General features: G+C 41.7%; 1 protein-coding gene across 2 annotated transcripts in view; it reads right to left on the bottom strand.

Annotated features, from left to right (window-relative positions):
• The window catches only part of GFRA1 (GDNF family receptor alpha 1), a 209,341-nt gene that overhangs the window by 148,885 nt on the left and 41,827 nt on the right, over positions 1 to 18,629 (bottom strand). The window contains exon 4 of one of the 2 annotated variants that reach the window (XM_028121774.2): positions 1,742 to 1,756. The exons of the other annotated variant lie outside the window; for it this stretch is intronic. Within the exon in view, the coding sequence (XP_027977575.1) occupies positions 1,742 to 1,756 (15 nt within the window). The remainder of the gene's footprint in view (positions 1 to 1,741; positions 1,757 to 18,629) is intronic. 2 annotated transcript variants of the gene reach the window in all.

Below are 18,629 nucleotides of genomic sequence, written 5' to 3'. Positions count from 1 at the left end.
TCACGTGGGGCGACGGGCAGCTAGCAGCTTCTGTCTCTGGAAGATGCTCTCAAGTCCCGATAGCCAGTGATTTGCAGATGATTATAACTTTTGCTCTGCATATCTTTGCTACTGACAGGCGAATCTCATCAATCAAGTGGCATGACGGATAACAAAAGGAGGCAAACTTGACATAGGGAGCCTAATAAGCCATTTTTTATACCAATCATGACAGTCGTGAACGCTCGCAATCGTTTGAAGAAAAACCAGATCCGTTAGAAGCCTTTTCTCTCCCCGTTCTCCCAGGGCTGTGGCATTCGTGCTCCAGAAAGACTTCCCAAATTCAAGCATTTTGTGTCTCAAAACGAGGAATGCAATGCAGCGTTGGTGGTGCTTGTATTCTAGTTCATGTAAAAAAAAAAAAAAAAAAACAAACCTCTTCTCCTCCCAGAGTGTTGCCATGAACCCCCAGTTTGTCAAGGAAGAAAACACATGGAGCAAGGGGGCCCTAACAGCGAGGCTTTCACTACATCAACAGTCACGGCACCTTTTCAATTTTGCTCATCTCTGAGTCTCTAGCCAAATGGAACTTATTACTTATAGCTTGTTGGAATTTATGAATTATTTATAAAAGTAGGTCTATGACTCCAGACTCTTAAAAGACAAACACAACAGTCCCCTCATTGTTACCCACAACTGCGCTTCTATCAGAGAGCAGACAGACATTCTCCACAACACACGCTGCAGGTTTGGGCTGAAATAATCGTGAAAATATCAAGCTTGGGAGATTATCTCTCGGTGGCTATTTATGGGCTGCCTAGATGTATTTTTAAACCGGTGTCTTTTCTTCTAAGCCAGCCTTGGATTCAAGAGAGACATAGCAAACCTGTGCCACGAACGTATTTCCTGGCTTGAATATAGATATGCCCTGCTGATGCTACCCGGTGGTTGCAGACCGTGATTTTATAAAAAAAAAAAAAAGGTGGGGGGGGTGAATAGGTGGCACCCCGTTCACGTGTGCCTGGCAGGTTCAACAAGGCCATACACACGAGTCTCCCTCTGCACAGAGCACAGGCGCTAGCTCTGCATCCTTGGTCAGGACAGAAGCGCGCACGGGAAGACGCAGTTCAACTTTCCATCTCCAGCTCCCCGGAATGCATGACATTGGTTGGCAAAATAGGTTAGACACTGCATGCCCTCTCCGGACTCCATCTCTGTCCCAGGCCCAGCTGGAGGGGTTGCCAGGGACACCTGGGTTGAAGGTATCATGCCATGGTCTTGTCTACACCTCTTCTCAGGACAGCGACATGTTTGGCAGAGCAAAGAAACCCCCACGTGGAGCCGGCATACAGAGCCCTGCCCCAGCAGCAGCTGGCCCTGATACAGGAGCCCCGAGGGATAGGGGTCTTCCAGCTGAACCCCCACCCCAGAAACACCTGCTCCTCACCCATCCCACGAGTCCCAAGCATGCGTATGCCTTCATGGGGACCTAGCCATGACTCTCTCCAGTGTACCTGCCCAAACCGTCTAGTCGCCACCCTACCTCCAAGCATGGTCCAGAGGCAGAGGCTGGATGGTGGAGGCCCAGAGAGGCCAATGGCACTTTTGGCCACCTCAGGCTATTGTCCCCATGGTGTCTTCTAAAGCCCCAGTGTGAGTCCACAGAGAATGCAAAGCTCCATAACCCTCTGCACACAGACAATACCCTTGTTCCCAAAAAAGCATGGTCAGTGCAGAAGCAGGCCGGAGACTGCGAACTTACCTTGCTGGAACATATCTGCCAGGAGGGCGGAGAAACAAGGGAGGAGAGCAGGGAGAGAGAGAGGAGAAAAAAATATTAATGATGCTGAGAATGACAATGATGATCTTCACAGCTAACAGATGCTGACTTTGCTGAGCACTCTTGGTGCAGTATTTCCTTTAACTCAGAGGTAGTGGTTAAGAGCTCGGGCTCTGGAATGGAATTCCTGGATTTAAATCCTGGCTCAACACTTACTAATGCTGTGGCTTACATTTCCTAAACCACAAATAGATAGAAGTACTGGAAAGATCAAACAAATTATGTCCTATGTTTTAAGAGCTTAGGTCAGTGTCCGGCACGTAGCAAACATAATTTGGTGGTTATTATTAATATTAATATTATTTTTCACAATGACCCTAGAGAGTAGGTTGTAGTCTCATCCTTACTAAACAGACTAAGGAAAGTGATATTGGAGAAGATTAGGTCACTCATCCAAGGCCACAGAGGAGTAAGCAATGGACTCGGCATTGAACCCGAATGTCTGATTCCAAAACCCGTCTCCTCACCTACCACTAAGTGTCTGACTGGTTTATAAATAACACAAAAGCAACAACATCACACAGGAGAACAAACGGAGGAAGGGTCTACAAATATACTAAGATTCCTTCCATATTTAAATCACCGAAAAAAAAATTTGTATGAATTTTCCACATCATAACTCACAACGAATAACACCACGTCTTCATATTAATCCTAGGTCAAAGCCTGTTAAAAGGGGAAAAAATTAATTTTTTTTCAACAAATACTGGGGAGGCCATATGCCAAGCACTCTGTCCAGCACTGGGAAATATACATCTAGCAAAAGGCATAAATGAACAAGCAGTCACTAATATCCCTCTAAGGGTAACCACCAGCATGACTTCTAACACCCCACATTCCCTTTTTCCTGCTTTTAAACTTAATGCAAATGGACTCATACAGTATGTATTTTTTCTGACTGCCTTTTTTTTGTTGTTGCACAGTGATTGTGGGAGTCATCCATGCCCATGTAGCATGTACTAGTAGGTCATTCATTCTCTTTCCCATATAGTATTCCACTGTGTGATTATACTGTAATTTATTTTCCCCTTGTAATCCTGATGGACATTTGGAGTGTTTTCAGCGTTTGACAATTAGGAATTGCGATGGGGATGTTCGTATATATCTTTCGGTGAACAGATGTGCATACACCAGGTCCTTTTTGACATCTCTCCTGTGCATTCAGGCTCATCCTGCTTCTACTGCCTCCCAGTCACCCCAAAAGTACTCTTGGCTGCTCCTATTTCTCACTCAGGAACTTGAAGATGGAAGACAGTGCTGGGAGGAATACAGACAGCCCCTCTGAGACAGGAACCAGCTCCCGCCCTGTTAATGGGGCTGTACACAGGTACGAAACTTCCGAAAGACAGCTTGACAAGATGTAAGGAAATGTTAAACATACAGTCCTTGACCTAACAGTACCACTTCCAGGAATTTAATCTACAGAAATAACTAAAGGCACCAAATAATTCTAACACCTTATTCATCGCAGCACTGTGTATAACGGCGAAACAATGGATATTGCTTGTTTGTCTACAGGGAATCAAACCACAAATAACGTATCCCACACAATGGGTTATGGTGCCCCCGTTTCAAATGAAGACTTTGATTACTTCTGAATGAAAAAAATCAGACAGCAACATGAAAAATGAATCCTGAGCCCACTTATGTGCGCGTACCCATGCCTATATCTCCACGAAGAAAGACGGTCACGGAAATGTTTGCCTTCAGTGATGGAATGTGGGGTCACTTCTTCAAATCTTAGGTAGGCCTTTCTGTATTACTTTAATTTTTTAACAATGGCCATGCTTTTCATCTATGATCTGAATTTTAAAACTTGATTTTCATATTAAAAACTAAATAAGAACTGTATCGTCGACATCCAATTTGCTGCCAGTCGTCAGCTACAACATCAGCTCCTACGAGGTCACAGAGAGCGGAGAGCCCAGGAAAGGCGCACAAGCACCTTTCAAAGATGAAATACGCACCTGGTGGATTAAACAACCTGCAATGACAGAATCCCTGTGGGAACAGTTTTCATTCCGGTGGCGCAGACGTGACCCTTGTGAAGGGTGTCATTCATATGCCATACATATGCTCCCAAGGGCACCCCAGGCCGTGGCTCGGGTATGACAGGGGGCAGGCTCACGATGTCCAGGGAGCTGGCTAAAACACCACCCTCTCCCTCACATTCACAAAAGCTAACTGGGATGTAAATGGACAGAGTGATGCCGTTACAGGACAACTTCAACTCTGCCCTGTGTGTGTGTGTGTGTGTGTGTGTGTGTGTGTGTGTGTGTGTGTGTGTGTACTCGATGTATTACTTCCTAACCTCAGTCACTCATTATTGGTACAGGTTTTGGCCCAGCAGCGTGTGGATGGCACTCTCCCCCCATGCCTCCATACTCTCTGGAGACTGTGAGAAGGACCATGTGCAGCTTTCTAAATACACCTGCCACACGAATTTGCTGCCTGGAACGTGCCGTCGGAACCACCCACCCTCTGACCAGCCTGCACACCTGAGGGAGCCCTCCTCCTCAGCCTTCAAATGTCACAGCCGCTGCAAAGTTTCTCAGAGCCTACCCTCACAGAGAGAGGTCACTGTTTCCACCCATGCCCCTAGAGTAACTTGTGCACGTTGCAATTACAGCTCATATTGTAGTTAGTTATGTAGACCGTGAGCTCCCGAGGGCAAGAGTTGTGTGTTTTAATCATCTTTGCGGGTCCTCACTGCCTGGTGTGCTCCCACACGGGAGGCAAGGAAAAGGGGCTGGTGGGTCTTCGTACTCATCTGCTCCAACCCCCTCACTTTACAGATGAGGACACTGAGTCCCACAGAAGTAGAAGACTTTTCCCAAGGTTACACATGGCACGAAAGACTCAGCTAGGACTACATGAGATTCATTTAACCTTAATGAAGCACACAAGCTCATCCCTATTATTAGCAAAGTACAAATTAGAGATTTATCATTCTCCTCTAATGAGTACAGACAAAAATTTCCAACCTTGAAAACATCAGTGAAATAAGATTAGTCTCTCAAATACGGATCCAGTCTCGACATCCATCCTGGATCCTCACCCTCCTTTCTGTGGCTTTTGACAGGGAGCGCTTCCTTAGAAATTCAGTACTGATTTGAATCACTGGAAAGTATCAGTGGGCAGGGTGGGAGGAACTTCAGGCAGGGATTTAGTGACCTTATTCCTTCCAATTTCACTTTATATTTCATGCTTTAGCAGACAAATCTGCATAGAGTACTATTCATATCTTCTATTCCAAAAAACTCTCTTGATTTTCGTATAAGCTATTTTAGATTTAAGAAAAAAAGAAATGTTTTTCAGCTTCATTTACACTTTGCACCTTTTTATTCAAATGTAAATTTTAATAAACACTAGTATAAATATTGCAACAATTTGCACATGAGTTATCTTGCAATTTACACTCTAAATTTATGTCTTTGTAGTCTACGGCATATATCATTCCATTCTTGGCATTAGTTAGCTCTTTGCTGTGTACAATAATGGCTTGGGTACCTTCTTCAAAATTTCACTTTTCTAGACTGAAACAGCCATGCAGGTTCAGGCTCAAATGACTCATGGACAGAAGAACAAAATATAAGTGAGAATAAGGTAAATCCTGTGCTGTTTGGCTACATTTTACCTACCCCCAAATTCTGGACCTCAGAAGATATTAGTCACAGAAATACTCTTACCATCATGTACTCTGGTGTTTGTGCCCATCATCCCAAACCACAGGGACTTGTCACTCATAAAATCCAAAGGGCCTCAAATTTGAGTGTGATATTCACCTTTCAGTCTAACCAATCACTAGGAATCATGTGGTAGTCGATCACTTACACCCTCTGAACTTGAAGTTCCTTGTTGATGACCTGGGGATATTTCAATGCCCACACGTTGGTGTTGAGCAGGTTAAGTTAGATAATTTACACAAACATCCTCCCATCAGCTGCTGTGAAGACTCACTCTGAGAGTAAGACTCAGCGCCATCTTTCCTGCTCTCCCAGAAGTGGCAAATCACATAAGCACAGAGCTGGAAGTTGCTAGCACCCACCCAGCCACAGTCAGGTTGAGGCCAAGGGACACCAGGGACACTTGGGCAGAGGAAATAAATTCCTTCAGACAAAGCTCTGCTCACACTCACTTCCCTCAACCCCAATCATTCACGTGAACAAAGAAAGCCTGTTCTCCAGCCCTCCCCCCACCCCCTGGAGCCATTCTGGTCCTATAGATAGATGAAAGGCCGTGTAGAAGTTGGTGACTCAGATGTGGGAAGAAGAAAATAAAAAGGAACTCATATTTGTCTTTCTTAGCTTCGATGTCCAATTTCTCCCATTAGGAATGAGCATCTAGGGTACTTGCCTTCCCCCCGCCCGACAGCTACTGAGAGATTCACACCCCAGAGATCTTTAATGCACTGAGTCCTCCAGAGACAGGGGCCATAAAAAGACTAGATTACTTATTATTATTAATAAGTTATGGCAATTAGGCTGGGTGATTCTTAAACGTTGCTGATTAAAAACTTTCTTGAGTGCTACTCATCCACATGGCTAGTGTTTACCTCTATTAAAAATGATTTAACTACACTCTGGGTGAACCCTTCTCTTGTGCCTGGGTTAATAATTAGCAGTGCACCGAGCCACGCGGGTTAAGTGAGCTGGTTCTCCTTTATTTATCTATTGCTTTATTTTATGAGGAGAACTGGATGGCAGTCTTATTGCCCATTCGGTCTGCTAGGAATAATTTACTATTTCAATCCACAGTCCATGGCTATGGTTAGAGAAACCGTCCCTGTTATTACAACATCACACTTAGCCCACACCCCACAGCATTAAAGATATGCCAAACAGTGAAAGTGTGCCTGACTTCCATAAGACTAGGGGAGATAAAGTTACCAGTTCTCAAACAATGTAATCATACTACTCTCTCAATTTTGCTTTCTTTTCTAGGTTAAATTATATATGAGGGGAGTTTAGTTTCTTGAAATTGCATGCACTTAACTCCCATTTAAGAAGTCTCACCTGGGGAGATAGCTGTCTTGTGAGTCCTCCTGTGGTTTGAGCTACAGAAAGAAAATTCTCTTTTAAGTACAAGTGCTTTTACAGTAAAGCACTGTAAATTTTACTGGGACCCAACTAACCAGGGGCAAAGGGAGGGATATAGGGAATAGCTGAAATGAACACTGGTTCACCATTAACCAAAATCAATTTCAAGATCAGCGGAGCTACCCCCCCCACCAGATTTCAAATCCAGCTAGCTTTACCCATGGATGTGAAGAGCACCTAGAACTCAGTCTGCGTAGTGCTGTAAATCTCTGTGAATGAAGTGAATTCTTTCTTTTCTATGTTGAAAAATGGGTACACCAATACCTCCTCTCTTGTCGAATACCAGCACTCCAGAGTAGTTCTGCTTGACATTGACAGAGCCAAGGTCCAGAAATGGCAGCTGGGCTTCCCATAGAGGGCTGGGCTAACTCCTATTCTCCCAAATATGATCCAGTGCCATGTTACCACATAATCATGGCCACTGGATCCCTTGACCTAAGACTGGGTCCTAGCCCCTGGCCAGGGGAAACCTCCCGTAGCCTGTGTTCTCATCTAGAAAACAGGGTTGGGAGACATAAGCTTCTTCCCTATGCTGGGGCTATGATGAGGATCAGGTTGGGTAATTTAATCAGAAGAGAGACATGGACTTTAGCATCAAATCATAAAAGGTCCAATCTTTGGTAGTTCACCATCCTAGCCATGTTGGGCTAGCTATTTAAAACCTCTGGGGTCTCAGTTTCTTCATTTATAAAATAAAGATAATATAACTTTCTTTTCGAACTCAAAGGGACAACCAAGATGCATGTAAAGCAATTAAGACATAGTAGCTGGTTTATCACACATGTTCAAAAAGTAAAAGTTAATGTTATTGTAATAATAAGCAATAGGACGGCGTGTCGAAGAATTCAGGTCTTGAAGTCAGAGCAGGTTCCACGTCTGGCTGTGTGACCTTGGGCAAATGACTTTAACCTCCCCAAGCCTTGCATTTCTCATCTGCAACACGCAAATTAACAACAGCTCATTTCTGTGCTACCTCATCAATTTCTGTGGAGATCAAACGAGGTAATGCATATAAAAATGCACAGTAACTAGTACTCAAAAAGACTTCTATAAATTGTGGGATTATTAGTCAACACACATGTATTGATTGCCTACCATCTGAAAAGCCTTCATGACTTGTATAGTACTGTAAAAGTATCAGGGAAAAAAATCCATTAAAATAAAATGATCATTTTAATTCCTTGTCATGTAGCTATGTGCCATTAAGAAACTCCAAAGCCATTTTCAAATATTACCTCATGAATGAATTATTTTTAATCAGAGACCCAATGACATCCTATCTCCAAACACTTGGGATCAAAAGGGTTGTGATTAAAACCCAGAAGCTCCAGAAAACCAGGGCCCGGCCTTTCTTTTTGGCACCACTCACCCTTCTGACTTTGCCTCTCTCTTCTGGACCTGTCATTATCTCTCAAGGCCACCATGTAAAGGGCTCACCCAGGCCTGCCCTGGGCTCTGATCCATGTTTGAAGCCATGCTCCCAGAGGCCTAGTGTTCAAAGAAGGCAGGGGGCATGGGGCCAGCGGGAATAAGACCCATTCTGTTAGGCGCACTGGAATTCTATGAAGAATTTGCTTTTGAAAAAAATAAAGGGTTTTGCTGCTTGATTAAATAAATGTTAAAGTTTGAACACAACAAACCACTTAAGTGGAGCCCCTTCCTAACCAGGTGCAAGTCTGCTCTCCTGGAGCACGGCCAGAGCGAAGGCTCCTCCAGAGCTCCTGGCGTGGCCTCCATGGCACCACCCAGGGCCATGATTAGTTTCCTGTGTCTCCAAAGCTAGACAGCTCAGGCAGTCGCGTGGCCACATAGCCCATGTCCACGCTCCTCGTTTCCCCCAGGCACCCTCAGGCAGCCCCGGGAGTCATGGTGATCGAGCACTAGCCAGAAGGCCTCACTCCTCAGTCTCCAGCCCTTGATGCCAAACGCTCACCCTTTCTTTCACGCAGGTAGGCCTCGTATCTCCTTCTGCTTTTTCTTCTCTGTCTCACTCTGGGTGCAGGCTAGGGAGAGTTCCCTGGTTTTCCTTGCTCCTGGCTTCTCTTCGTCTTCTATCATGTTAGAAATGAAGACCAATACTTGGCCTGTCATTGGCATACCTCTGAAGGCACATGGCAGTTAGTAAATGTCTTTTAGTATTTGTGAGTAAGAAAAAAAATTGTTTTAAAAGCCCTGAAGTACCTTCCTGCTACATTTTCTAGGGAATGTGTTACCAACATCAATCTTGGGCCACGTACTTGTAACACATCAGCCAGCCCTGACTTGGGGAAGCAGTTCAAGAGATGCAAGCTAGGAAGTCCCAAAGATTTTTATGACCTGCTATCCCTAGTATATCTCATTCCTAGCACAGAGGGATAAAGCTCTTAACTACTGAAAGAACATAAAAAAATAGATTTAGGAATAATACTTTTTATGATTGCATTCTGTATACTGTGAAAGTTATGTTCAAATCTGCTAGGACTTTATGGAGCTGATAAAGTAAAACAGTATGGCTTCCCAGCTAACAGTGTATTTTATATCCATTTAAAATGTTTTCTCTTAAATTGAATTACTTTTTGAGTAATTATAATAAGACTAATCTGGGCTTAATGAATTCATGTACAAATACTTTAGACTGCATTATTAAAACCTCTATGCTATGAAACTATATTAAACTCAATCCCTCTAGCAACCAGTGTTTTTCTTTGAAAAGAAAAACATACATGACTTTCTCTGAATTCTTTTAAATCAGCTAACTGAGAAATCATAAGAAGCCACGTTAATAGCTCAAACAAAAGAAGAGTTTGGTAAATAATATTGTTCTCATTTCCCTAAATTTACATAATGGGGTATTAATTAGGGGGTCACAGAAAGTGTTTTTATTAAGCGTCCACGTATGCAAGGGGCTAAAGATAAAGAGTCAGTCCACCTTCCAGGAGAAATCAGTTTGGCTCTGCCATAAGCCCACTATTGGTTAAAAAAAAAATTACTAAAAATTAGCCTGCAGCAATCAAGCCTTATGTTCTTAAAAGTCTCCAAACACAATGGTCTAAATATCTGGATTCTATTCGCACTAGAGGCAAAACCACTCAGCTCTGGGATTGGTTCCTCCACCTACAATCCAGTTTGATCTCTGAGGTCCCTTCTAGTTCTAAAGCATGATGGTTTTAACTTTAAAATTACACACATTATATCAAATGGGCTCTTACTGCATATAGCTTATTCGTCATCTTATCCACATTAAATTACATTCACAGAAAAAAAGAATTTCATTCCCTGCAACTCACATACATCCACAAACACATCCATAATATGGCTGGTGGTTTCAAATTTATCCCAAGATATTATCTCGGTAGTAAAGTCTTTTTCCCATTACAGATAAATTATAAGCCATCTGAAATCTTTAAGGTTCTCATGCCTTCTTCAATCAATTTCTATGCTCCCCACCCAACATACACTTCCTAAAAGACATTCTAGCCATTCTGTTTCCAAGTCGACTGATTTCAGCACCTGTGCGTTCCTCAGGTAGATCTGTGAGAGCCAGGCTTTAATTGGATTGGTTGCCCAAATTTCTAAATTCAAATTAGATATTTACAAATGTCCAACAGGATAAGTCTCTCTCTTTGCCAGGTGATCATTACCAGGATAGACAACTTTAAAGTAAACACAAGACGATGGCCATCATAATTATTCTGACGGTTTGGCACAGATTACTATCAGGAGAGCTCCCAGGAGCCAGAGACAAAGTCTGAGTCCAGAGAAGCTGTCCCCAGCATCAAGCATTGCTGACTGGAATGATTTGGGGAATGAATATGTTTTGGCATATTGGCTTACATCTTCAGGGAGGAGGTGTGGCCACGTGAAACACTCTGGCCCGACCTCAGTTCAGCCTGGCCCTACCATTAACCCACTGAATAAATGGGAACAAATCAATTAAGCACTCTAGGTCCCAAAGGGGGTTTGACTAGAACACCTCTGCCATCCTTTCTAGGTCTATGGTTCTAACCTGAACGTCCCGGGAATCCTTCCTCAGGACTTGGCTATACACCCCCAATCACCGGTATGTACCCCTGGTGCACTAATGCACACTCCTCATTTTCTCTCTTTCTCTCCACTTAGGCTGAAAGCACCATGATGCCAGGGATGTTCTGTCCATTATAGTCCCAAAGTCCAAGGCAGAATATTAAGAGTGTAGAAGAGACATTTTCATATTAATAATAACTAATATGTTTTCAGGGTGTTCAATATATCACCTACTATTTTAAGTACTTTACACAGATTGTCTTAATCCTCTCCATCACCCTAAAAGTTAGCTATCAACATTATTCTCATAATAAAGAATAGAAGTTCTCACAAAGAAATAGAGGACCACAGAGGTTAGCTGAAGTTACCAAAGGTCACAGGGAAGCAAGTGATCTGGCTTCACACCCCAGCTCCTAACCATGATGCTACATTGTCTCTTAATGAATGCCTAATAGATAGATGTGCAAAAGCTTAACAGCTGAAGTACTTCATTCCTTCAAACAGCTCAGGGAGTTAACTTGAGCCATACCCATAATATTTCTTTGTATCTGAATCCCCATCACTCTAGAACTCCAACCACAATTTTTTCTCTGTGGATTTGGGGTCCAATTGCAGAAATCACCTGGGTGACCCCTGACCTTGTTAAAACTTTACAAATTCTCTTTTAAAAAAAAAAATGCCACGATCTCTGTAGGTGTATGGCAACAGCTGAGGTAAAGTAAGGACGTGGGGACCAGATGCAGAGCCAGATGTAAAGATAAGAATTCTAAGACCAGGCTAAGGAAAGGGAGAACAATTCAACACAGGGCTACACAAAAGAGCGGCAAAGATCTGTCAGCTGATAAGTGGTCATCTTTCTAGGGCCCAGGAAAAGGAGAAAGTGAGAGGTGGGGGGACGGAAGGAGGCAGGGTAGGAGGAAACGCATTGCAAGCAGTGCACGTGCAGGTTCTGGAGTCACAGTGCTGGAGCTGGGAGACTGGTTCAGCCACTGGCCAGGTGAGCTGCCCTCTCTAAGGCTCCATATCCAATACACTGGGAGCCACGGGCTCTTGTGGGGATTCAAGCACATCCAGCTCCTAAAAAGCATGTGCGCCCGGCACACAGAAGGCATTTAGAAGCAGGTGATTTGGACAGAGACTTGTGAGAAATGAAGTTTCACGATATCATGAAGATCAACACACTTGTTTGGCCCCCTAGAAATGGTGCTTGTTGTGATGAGTCAAATGTACTCACATGGATCTGAAAGCAAGAAGTCTACTCTCATGCCCACCAGCCCCCAGCATCAAAGGATGCAGCCCAGGGGAGAGATAGGAGAAAACATGTCAAGCGATGGGGCATTCATTTTCTCCTGGTCAGACTTGTTCCTGAGGAAGCAAGATCAACATTTATTATGTGAGCAAACATTAAACCCTCAAGTATGACCCCCAAGTGCTAGTATCTTGCAGAGGGAGAGAGAAGCAAGTAATTAAATGTGAACGACAGGTACTTCATGAACCTTTCAGAGCGTGTCTTTTCTTCTGGAAAGCAGTACGTTTTTTAAAGTCTTCTGCTCACAGGCTTGGTAGATAACGTGGCTCCTCTCTCTTCATCAGCCTACATCATGGCTGTGTGTGGCAGGACCTCACACTGGGCTGAACTCTTCTATGGGGGAGCCAGGGCATTTCAAGGGGGCAGAGGACCAAGAGAGCCGAGGACCTCCTAATCAGCCTCTGCAGCTGTAAATTTTTATCCTTGCGAAGAAGAGCAGGCAAGCAATAAATGTTGCCACCACATATCATACCCCACCGAGTCGCTTTTCAAAAAGAGAAGGCAAAGTTCACTCAGCAGCTTAAGATTCTTTTAAACCTATATGATATTATTCACTGGCTTAGCACAGCCATGAAATGTAAATGTCATTTTCATGAAGGATTTGTGCCATTGGCTGGCCCTGAAGAAAACGATTCCAGCATCTTACAGAGCTGAGGAAATTTTAAGCATGCTTTCTACATATATATATGTATACATATGTGCACACTCACACACACACACATATGCATAGGGGTGTGTGTGTGTGTGTGTGTGTGTGTGTGTGTGTTTCCACCATCATGCCTATTATTCTTCAAGTCCAGAACCTGGGCTCTAGTTCTAGCTCTGTCCCTACTTTCTTATGGCTGGTTCTTAATCCCTCTTGGAGTCCCTCAGTTTTCTCACCTGTAATTGAGGATAAAGCCAAACTTTACCACTTCTTCAAGGAGAACATAAGATAATGGATGTAATCACACCCAGAAAAAATACAGTTTAATTTTTTGATACTTTTTTAGTGTTCCTTGGAGCTGATGCTCTATAATGAGCAATCAGTGCACCTAAAGGAAACCAAACCCCAAATCTTACAGACAGCTTACAATAAAAAGGAGTGTCAGACACACTCAAGGCAAAAGTGTTGAAGTCTCCAGGGAGAGTAAAACAGCAGAGTGTGGAAAAGAGAAATTTCAGAAATGGGGCTTCATGGACCAGGTCCAAACTGAGCTGGATCGTGAAGGGCAGTCCGAAACAAAGCCAACATTTACTGAGCCCTTATTTCTAAGGGCCCTATTTAAATATTTTATATAATGCTCCCCCAAACTCTGTGAATTAAATATCATTCTCATCCTCTTTTTACAGATAAGCTGATCTGCCAAAGACCCCAGCAGCAATCTCACTATAGGACACCCCCTCATCACCAGTGCACTATAGAACCAAGAACTGGAAATGAGAGAAAAAAAGAGCAATAGGACAAGCGACTCCAAAAAAATAAAATCGTGGGAAGCCAGAAAAAAACCTAAAGAAGTGGAGATACATGCTGTATTCACAGACTGGAAGGCTCACTAATGTTAAGATATTCATTCTCCCCAAATTGATCCATAGATCCAACACAATCCCAACAGTAATTCCACCAGACTTTTTGTACGAAATGGTAAGCCAGTTCTAAAATTTATAAGAAATACAAGAATCTAGAATAGCCAGTCATCTTTAAAAAAAAAAAAAAAAGAGCAGAGCAAAGTCAGAGGACTAACACCACTCGACTTCAAGACATATAATAAAAGCCACAGTAATCAACACAGAGTGTTACTGGCATTAAGACAGACAAGTCGATCAATAGAGCAGGGTAGGGAGCACAGAAACAAACCTGCATTTTTACAATCATTTGATGTTTGACAAAAGAGTCAGTTCAATCCAATGGGGAAAGGCAAGTCTCTTCAACAAATGGTACTGGTACAAATGGTACTGGAACATCCATAGAGAGAAAAATAAACTTAGACTCCTACCTCTCACCATACACAGAAATTCATGATAGGTCATAGACCTATAAATAAATGCTAAAACTATTACGTTTCTAGGAAAAAGCATAAGAAAATATTCTAGTGACATAAGAGTAGGTAAAATGATCTTAGAAAGTATTCTGAAAGCAATAGCAATAAAGAAAAAAGAAATTAACGTTCATCAAATTTAAAAACTCTGCTCAATAAAGGACATCATTAATAAAATGAATAATAAGCTATTTGGGGAAGAAAATATTCACAAAACCTGTACCTAACAAAGGTCTGGTATCTATTATTTGTAAAGAACTCCTTCGACTCACTAATAAAAAGACAACCCAACATTTTAAATGAGTGAAAATATCTCAACAGATACTTCACAAAGGAAGATACACAAATGATTAATAAGCACATAAAAAAAGTGTCTAACATCATTAGTCATAAGGGAAATGCAAATTACAACCACAATAATACATCAGTATACATTCACCAGAATTGCTAAAATTAAAAAGACTCACAACATCAAATATCAGTGAGGATTAATAAATAGTACCTGAAACTCTCCATCGTTAGTAATAGTGTAAAATGGCCTTACTTTGGGGAAAGGTCTGGTAATTTCTTATAAAACTAAACATACACCTACACCATGATCCAGCAATTCTGTTCCGAGGTATTCACTTAAGAGAAATGAAAACATATAAAAGCAACTTGTACATAAATGTTCCTAACAGTTAAATAGTCCACATGTCCATCAACAGGAGAACAGATAAACCTAAGTTTATTCATACAACAGAATACTACTCTTCAATATAAAAAAATGGAAATAGTAATATATACAACATGAATGAATCTCATTAATATCATGCTGAGCAGAAGAAGTCTTACACCAAAAAGTACGTACTGCATGGTCTCATTAATAAAAAATTCTAGAACAGGCAAATTAACCTATGGTTGAAAAAAATGGCAATACTCCCCAAATTGATCTACAGATTCAACACGATCCTATCAAATCCAGCTTTCTTTGAAGAAACTGGAAAGCAGATTCCAAAATTCATATGGAATCTTAAGAGATCTTAAAAAGCCAAAACAATCTTGAAAAATGAGAACAAAGCTAGAGGACTCATCCTCATATTTCCAATTTCAAAACTTCCTACAAAGCTATAGTAATCAAGACAGTGTCACATGGGTATAAAGTTAGACACATAGATCAATGGAATAGAATTGAGCCCAGGAAAAAACCCTCACTCACATTTATGATCAACTGAATTTTGGACAATTCAGTGGGGGAAATATAATCTTTTTAACTAGTAGTGATGGGACAGCTGGATATCCACATGTAAAAACGGGAGTCTTATTTCATACCATACATAAAAATTAACTCAGAATGAATCAAACATATAAAACTATAAAACTCTTGGCATAATCACTATTCATATTTTGCCATGTTTCTTTCTAAGAATATTCTTCTCACGAATATATATTTCTTGCTTTTTTTCCAGTTAAGATTACAATATAACAATATGTCAGTGTTAATACAAAACTCTTTATATGTATAATTCTGAATCAGTAAGTAATCTAATCTAGGTAATCATTAATTTTTTTCCTTTTTAAAGTCATTCTCCTACATTTAGACATGGATTTCCAATTTCTTGCATTAAACTGAAATTGAGGTTAGTAAAAATAATAAAAAAATAAAACTCTTAAAAGAAAACATAGGGATAAATCTTTGTGGATAAATATTTGTACCACTGAGCTTTACTGAGCTGAGAATTTAAATGAATGAATATAGTTTCTTAACTATGACATCAAAAGCACAAGCAATTAAAGAAAACACAGATAGCCTAAACATCTCCAAAAATAAAAATGTTGTGTCTCAGGGAGCATCTCTCTCTACTTGCTGGATGGGATGCTGCCCAATTCATGAATCACTTAATAAAGCCAATTGTATCTTCAAAAAAAAATCATGTCTCAGAGAGCACTACCAAGAAAGTGAAAAGACAACCCATAGAATTACAGAAAGTAATTGCAAATCATATATCTGATAAGGCACTTATATCTAGACTACATAAAGAATTATTATGAAGCAAAAAAAAAAAGACCAATAACCCAATTAAAAAATGGGCAAGGAATCTGAATAAACATTTCTCCAAAAAAGGTATATAAATGGCCAATAAGCACATGGAAGGATGCTCAACATCATTAGGCATCAGGACAATACAAATCAAAACCACAGTGATATAACACTTCACACCCACTAGGATGGCTATCATCAAAAAGATAGGAAATGACAAGTGTAACTGAAGATCTGGAGAGACTGGAACACTGCTGCTGGGAATGGGGAAATACAGACTTTGGAGAAGAGTCTGGTATGTCCTCAAATGGTTAAATAATGAGTCACCATAGGATCCAGTCATCCCAGTCCTAGTGGAAAGGAAAGGAGAAGAAAAGAAAACAGATAAGGGGCACCTGGGTGGCCCAATCAGTTAAGCCTCTGACTCTTGATTTTGGCTCAGGTCATGATCTCAGGGTTGTGAGATCGAGCCCCGCACTGGGCATGGAGTCTGCTTGGGATTCTCTCTCTCCCTCTCCCCGACTCTCCCTCTCTCAAAAAAAAAAAAAAAAAAAAGGAAGAAGAAAGAAAGAAAGGAGAAGAGAAGAGATAAGAAAAATAGAAAGGAAAACATGTCCCCAGAAAATCTTATACATGATTGTTCACAGCAGCATTAGTGATAATAGCCACAAAATGGAAACAACCAAAATGGCCATCTACTGGTAAATGGATAAATAAAATGTGGGATATCCAAACAATGGGATATTATTCAGCAATAAAAGACATGAAATAACTAGTACACACTACGGTATGGATGGATCTTGAAAACCTTATTCTTGGAAGAAGCCAGTCACAAGAAACCACATATTGTATGGTCCCATTTACATGAAATGTCCAGAACAAGCAAATTTAGGGACAGAAAATAGATTAATAGTTGCCTAGGGCCAGAAAGGGGTGAGGGGAAGGGAGGATGATGGCTAAGGGGTGCTGGGCTTCTTTTTAGGGTCATGGAAATGTTTTAAAATTGTCAGACAGATGCACAATTCTATGAATGTACTAAAAACCACTGAACTGTACACTTGAAATGAATGAACTGTATGGTATGTCTCAATAAAAGTGTTTGAAAAAAAGAGTCCTGGGTTGTGACTCTATTTCCAATGACTAGTTATGCCAACCTCTGTCTCTCGGGGCCACCACTGGGCAAGCCAATCTCATAACTGCATCCTGCTCATCATCCTATGAACACATCTAAATACACTCGCTCGCTTGGGTGCTGGCACCACGCTGGGTACTAAGAAAGCCAGGCACAGATGAAAGACAGCATCCCCTCTCAAGGAATCACAGCCTGGTGCCTCAGTCTACACCTAGCCATGTGCAGCTGCTGAGCCCTTGAACACGGTGAGTCTGAATTGAGATGTGCTCTAACTATAAAACAGACCCTGGATTTCAAAGACTTGGTCAGAGAAAAAAGTAAATTAGTTAATAATTTTTTATACTGAATTACATGCTGAAATGATATTTTGATAAACAAGGTGAAATTAAACGTTAAAGTTAATTCACCTGTGCGTTTTTTTATATTTTGAATGTGGTACGGAAATTTTTAAATGACACACGTAGCTCAGTACTATTGGGAAGTAGTGGTTTAGACTTTCACGTATAAATAAATCATCAAAACTTTCCTGATGCCCAGTGCTTTAGAGGATCATTGTATGCAGACTTCTAAATGGTGATTAACTTTGAAGTCCACTCAGCAGTTATAAAATGCCTGCTGCTTGGCAATTACAGAGGCACAAAAGGTTCCTTGTTTGCTGCCCTCTGCCAACTGGTCCCTTGGACTGGAGTTGAAGATGCTCGCCACGGCCTTTAAACATTGGTGTGCCCAAGTCTTTACAAAGCACAAATGTTTCCCAAATAAGGCAGGCCCAGAAAACTTTGCCTGAACTCTTTAAGACTCATGATCAAAAGGGCTGCCTTTTAAAATGATTAAAGATCAGACTGAGATGACAGACCCCCATTCACAGAGAGCGAATTTCTCCTCAGAGGGGTTTCATCTCAAAGGGGCTTTGCATGTTATCTGGGAGGCTTCCTGTCATCTGGGAGGCTTCCCCTGGGCATGCCTCACTTGTGAACCCTGAATGGTTCAGTCAGGTTTCTGCTTCTCCTTCTCCAAGTCCGTCTTTGATCTCCATGTCCAGGGTAATAAGAACAGGGTCTATGAGGCAGAGGCAAGGTCCAGGTCTCGGGCCCTGCTGAAACTTGATACAAAATCCAGAGGCATGTCTGTGCCCCAAGAGAGGAAACAGAAATGGACCCCAGTGTGGCAGGGTCTGGTGATAAAGATGTCGTCACTGGGCACCAGGGCCAAGACCCCTAAAAACATGTC

Source organism: Eumetopias jubatus, unplaced genomic scaffold (assembly GCF_037043125.1).
Source record: "Eumetopias jubatus isolate StellerSeaLion01/CBP00866 unplaced genomic scaffold, mEumJub1_p1.0 scaffold_17, whole genome shotgun sequence".
NCBI lineage: Eukaryota > Metazoa > Chordata > Mammalia > Carnivora > Otariidae > Eumetopias > Eumetopias jubatus.
The sequence above is the reverse complement of the archived record's forward strand: the minus strand, read 5'-3'. Positions and strand labels throughout refer to the sequence as shown.